This window comes from Lactuca virosa, chromosome 2 (assembly GCF_052849685.1).
Source record: "Lactuca virosa cultivar CGN04683 chromosome 2, Lactuca_virosa_CGN04683_v6, whole genome shotgun sequence".
NCBI lineage: Eukaryota > Viridiplantae > Streptophyta > Magnoliopsida > Asterales > Asteraceae > Lactuca > Lactuca virosa.
Window position 1 is genome coordinate 80085316 of NC_136427.1, and position 6029 is coordinate 80091344.

The 6029-nt window shown below is 28.5% G+C and overlaps 1 protein-coding gene across 1 annotated transcript; it reads right to left on the reverse strand.

Annotated features, from left to right (window-relative positions):
* Window positions 1–4049: 4049 nt before the first annotated feature.
* LOC145156413 (DNA mismatch repair protein) lies at window positions 4050–5806 on the reverse strand. Its single transcript, XM_079075802.1, has 3 exons — window positions 5616–5806; window positions 4883–5018; window positions 4050–4426 (listed from the first exon to the last, which is right to left on the reverse strand). Exons 2-3 carry the CDS (start codon window positions 4971–4973, stop codon window positions 4302–4304), a joined length of 216 nt encoding a protein of 71 aa, XP_078931928.1. The 5' UTR covers window positions 4974–5018; window positions 5616–5806; the 3' UTR covers window positions 4050–4301.
* Between the last annotated feature and the right edge of the window lie 223 nt (window positions 5807–6029).

The window sequence follows — 6029 nt, forward strand, 5'->3', positions numbered from 1 at the left end:
GAGGAGAGAAGGAGATGGAATGGACCCACCCGAATACCCGATTGATCTTGGTTTTGATGGGCCAAATGGATCAATGCGAATTTTATTAGGCCCATATGCAGTGACAGCTTCAGCCTTCAACTTTGAGTTCCATGATTCCATTTGATTTATCGATTCTAATGTCGTACTTCTATTTCCCTAATAATGTACTTATTTCACTTTAAAAAAATATTACTTGATTTTCATATTTTATATAGAAACTGATTTTCTGATATAAGATACGTACTTTAATAATATAAATATTCCTAGATATTGTATATTAAATTTGAATATTGTTGTTGGAATGAATCAAGTTGAATTGTATTGAGTTAAAAAATGGGATTTTGGACAAAATGTACATGTCGGGTCCTTGGACTTAGGCTTGACAATCGGATTCGGGTTAGCAGGTCAGAAAATATAAACTCAACCCAAATCATGTAATATATTGTAGGCGGGTTGGCGGTTCACACGTTGTCGGGTTGGAAACCTCAACCCAACTCATTCCATATAACCCGTTTAAGTATATGTGGCAACTCATTCCATATAACCCGTTTAAGTATATGTGGGTTCGTGGGTTCACAAGTTAATGGGTCGAACCCAACACGCATAATCTGTTTAATAAATAAGCAACACATTTTAAAAAATAAAGTTTTTTCAACATAAAATCATAAAGTCATTAACATAAAAAAAAAGAGGTTTTCATCATAAAGTCATAAAGTCATTAATATCCAAATAAAACTGAAAATGAAAACATTCATACAAAATGCAATTGTTCAAAAATATCCAAAAAACCATTTCAATAATTCATTCAGCAACCATATGAGCATATGACAGTTTCAGCAACTAATTCACACAACAGCTAGCTACATGACTAATCTGTTTAACATTACATGCGAGTTCAATTTCAATACCGATTTTCTTCTATTTCCTCTAAATGAGATTTTATATTCGTATGTATATATTCAATAATGTAAAATCTAATTGGAATAAACAAAAAGTTCAATTTTAGTACCGATTTAGGAAGAAATTTCACAGCGCGACTAACGAATCCGAGCACAGCAAAGCACAGGAGCGACTAGCGAGTGAGCCGCAAGTGAATTGATTTTTATGTTTTCCGTTCTTCATTCTTCTGTTCTTCGTTCATGATCGTGACCGACTCATATGTATGTATGATGTATGTGTTTTTTTTATTAGGGCATCGATTATACGAATACACCAATACACCAATACAGAAGGAAGGAAATTTCATTAATATTTAATAATTAAAATATATCTAATTTTTTTAAATGTAAGTAATATATATGCGGGTTGGCGGGTTGACCAGCGACAGGTAACCCAACCCAACCCATGAAATAAGAGGGTTGGCGGGTCAAAAATCTCAATCCAGACCCATCTATTTTCAGGTTGAATTAGTGTCGTTACGGGTTGGATCGAGAGCTGCCGACCTTACGTTGACAGGACTTGTTCACATCAAGGAAGTTTGTCCATTCATGGTTTACTTGGTTTACTACAATTTGCATGTTGCATAATATTTTACATTTAAATGAACTCTTGACATCGTCTTTTTAAATGTATATGAAATGTTATCCAGTTTTTGCTTTTATAGCTATACAAATTTTTGAAAATGTTTTTTCAATACAAAAAAAAAACAAAAAATAAAATGCTAAAACGGAATAATTTTTTTCAAAATAAAAATGTATTACTAAGAAATATAATTAAAAGTACAATACGAAAATAAAAAAACACTGTTATTTCTTATATTGGCTTTTTGTTTCTAGCTTTCAGTCCAACCTTGAATATAACCCCATACGTTTTCATCAAAAGTAAAACATATGATATGCATGTGATCAACCATATGCTAATGCCCCTCTTTTGCTAAAAAAAAAAAAAAAAAAAAAAAAAAAAAAAAAAAAAAAAAAAACTAATGTCTCACTAGAAATATAATAATATAAATATTATTTACGTGTTTTTGATATTAGTCTCAAAGATTATGATAATATTTATTAGTTTCGTAAGAATATTAAAACTTAAAAGTTCTTTGTCATTTTGAATTTCAACTATCCCAAATGTTTTCATCCTTTAATCATGATATAATAAAGAGAAAACTGCGATAAAGTCCTTATATATTGACTTCATAATCGATTTAGTCCCTATATTTTTTTTTATTCAATTAAGTCCCAAAAACCGCTAATCCTATTCAATTTAACTCTTTTACCCGGTTAACAGGTCATCTAACTTTCAAAAATTACATTTTTGGCCTAGATTTCAAGATTTATTACAAATTTGGTCCAAAATTTACACTTTTAGCCCAGATTTAAAATTTTATAACAAATTTGGTCCAAAATTTACCCTTTTGGCCCAAGTTTTAGAATTATGTTATGAATTCATCCTAACTTTAGTTTTTTTTACAACTTTTTTCTCAAAAAAACAATTTCGAATATGTTTTTTCTTTATAAATCATATTTATACAAAAAAAACATATTTTCCCATAAAAAATGTTATATTTTCTATATAAAACCTTTTTAAAATTTTTATTGTATACGAAATACCTATTTATAAAATTAGGTATTTATTAAGTACATAAATATATAAAAATCCATTTTTATAAAAAAAAAAAATGTATACAGACATGTATTTTACAAACACCAATTTTATTATAAATACATTTGTACACAAACACCTATTTCATAGTACGTAAATGTATAAATTTCTTTATATATATATATATATATATATATATATATATATATATATATATATATATATATATATATATATATATATGCACCCAAACAAATGTGTTGTATACATTTCTTTTGTAAACACACACACACACACACACACACACACACATATATATATATATATATATATATATATATATATATATATATATATATATATATATATATATATATAGAGTCAAGATCAAATAAGAAGGAAATTTTTGGTAGGAGGTAAGAAGTTTTTTTTCTACATATTTTTTTCGCGAACAAACAAAATGAATCATTAGATGATTCATTTGTAAGATGATTCACAAGAAAAAATTCTCAAAAAAACATCTCGATGATTCATTTATACAATGATTTTGTTGTTATTCACTAAAATTGTCATAAAAATGAATTTTTTCTTAATTTACTTAAAAATGAATCATAAAGATGTTTTTTTGGGAATTTTTTCTTGTGAATCATCTTACAAATGAATAATCTAGTGATTCATTTATTTTGTTCGTCAAAAAAATATGTAGAAAAAAAACTTCTTACCTTCCTACCAAAATTTTTTTTTACCGGATCTATATATATATATATATATATATATATATATATATATATATATATTATTAACACCTATTTTATAATAAATGCATTTGTATTCAAACACGTTTTTATAAAAGACATGTATACAAACACGATTTTATAAAAAATATAGATACACACACACACACACACACACACACATATATATATATATATATATATATATATATATATATATATATAAGCAGATTTGTATATTTTTATGTACTTAATAAATACCTAATTCTATAAATTGGTATTTCGTACACAAAAAAAATTAAAAAGTTTTTATATAGAAAATACAAGATTTTTTATGTGAAAATATGTTTTTTTTTGTATAAATATGATTTTATAAAGAAAAAACATTCAAATTTTTTTGAAGAAAAAAAAGTTGTAAAAAAACTAAAGTTAGGATGAACTCATAACAAAATTCTAAAATTTGGGCCAAAAGGGTATATTTTGGACCAAATTTGTAATAAATTTTAAAAACTGGGCTAAAAATGTAATTTTTGAAAGTTGGATGACCAGTTGACCCCGTAAAGGGGTTAAATTGAATACGATTACCCGTTTTTGGGACTTAATTGAATAAAAAAAAAACATAGAAACTAAATCGATTATGAGACCAATATATAAGGACTTTATTGCAATTTTCCCTATAATAAACACAATAGAACACCGATTAATAAATGATCATATTAATTCCATTTCCACATAATCATGAAAGAATCAATCACATTAAAAAACAAGAGAGTAAAATGAATCACATAAAAAACATAATAATACATAAAGCAATTTTCGTTGTTGGTTATACAGGACATAAAAAAACAGAACAACTTTTACTGTGTTTGACTTACATTGGACTAATAACCATGGACAAAAACTCTTATATTTTTGTCCCACCAAAAAAGGTGGAATAGGGACCCACATTCAATCTCTTGTGTGTGGAAATGACCTAAATGCCCTCGTAAAAAAAAAAGAAAAAAAAAACTAGGAAGATTTTTTTGCATTTGCATCAATGTTTCTCCAAGGATTGAGAGCTTCTCGCATAGCTTGAGCTTCGGGTGAATTCTCCCAAGCCTTCTTTTCCGACTCAAGAACTGTCACTTTGTCATCTGTAAATAAATACATATTACCGAATATACCCTTTTATAATTTTTTTTATTCATATGTATCCAGATTTATCATAAAGTTTCATTACAATAAGAACCCAAATACAAATTCCACATGGGTCTCGTTACAAATTTTAGGACTATATGCAAGAAATAGCAACATACATTTGAAAAAAATCTACCCAATTATAGAAAAGTAATTTCATTCCATTCTTTGAAAATATTTATTATTATACCAACGAAAATTGCTTTGTATTTGGATATCATTTCTGTAATTGGGTAGATTTTTCATGATACAATGTTTCAATGTTCATAACTTCCCTTAAACATAAAACACACAAAGGAAACCTCGAATCTAGCTATCATCATTGATTCAAACAGATAGATAAAGCAAGATGGAGAATCAATCAAAATCCATACGATGAAATTTGAGAATAAAACAGCAGAAAAATAACTTACAGAAACCGGTTTTAATCATGAAATACTCCATGGATCCTCCAATTGCAGCTGATACAACTGCAATCTTCACATACCAATCCAAAAACTTCATTGATGTACACTGGAAATTGTATATATGAGAGAGCTTAACCCAACCCTGATTTAAACAATTGGAAGTTTGTAAGAAACTGAGGGGCGTCTTTGCCATTCTTAAAACTTAAAGGATGTAAAATAGAATAAACTACAAATGTCATTATTAGTCATTTCAATCACAGTTTTTTTTTAACTCAGTTCTCTTCGACTATTTATTTCAAATAAAACCAAACCCAAGTAGAAAACTTGACAAGCACAATGCTGTAACTATTTATCATGTGAAATTTCTAGTCATCTCAAGTTTGGAATACCTAGTCAGCTACAAAAACATAAAACTTGCTGTTAACGAATTCAAGACAGGTGCTAAAAACTAAAGATAAAGCAAAAAATTCACATTGGAAAATGGAGGTCAGCCATCATCACACCATAGTTCAAGGATTGAAAATAGGGTTATAGCCTTTTTAAAATACCATTCCCACCTGGAATATCCCATTTCCCAGGTAAAAATCGAAGTTACAGAGGTGAATTCGAAGTTATATAGGTGAAAAGGATGCCGATTGTTAGTTACAGAGGTGAAAACCATGGCAGATTGATTAATTGAAAAACCATGGCGGATTGATTAATTGAAGAGTGTTTCACATAAGCATTAGAAGTTCTTTACCTGACACGAAGGCTCACGACAGATAGCTAGCGGTTCACAGCAGAGAGACGGGATCGCAGATCGCAGACGGTTTACGCGGGGAGTCACGGAGTCACGGCAGCCGCGCAAGTGACGGAGGGCAGAGAGGGCAATCGGAGGCCGACGAGCCTAGAGGGGGATGAGAACGGTAGCCAATAGGGTAAAATTTTCAATTAGGTTGTATGTAAATATGTTATCCGTTATCAATATATCGACTAGTTATTTACCTTTTGTTTTTTAATGATTAATATGATATGTTTTTTGTATTAAGACTTTATTTTTCTTTAGAAAAGAACTTTGTGTTTATTTTATTTTTTACAATTTAATCGTCTTAGTATGTTTGCTATAATATGCGGGTTTAACGATTTTTTTTCAAAAAAAATTTTAATTTTTTGT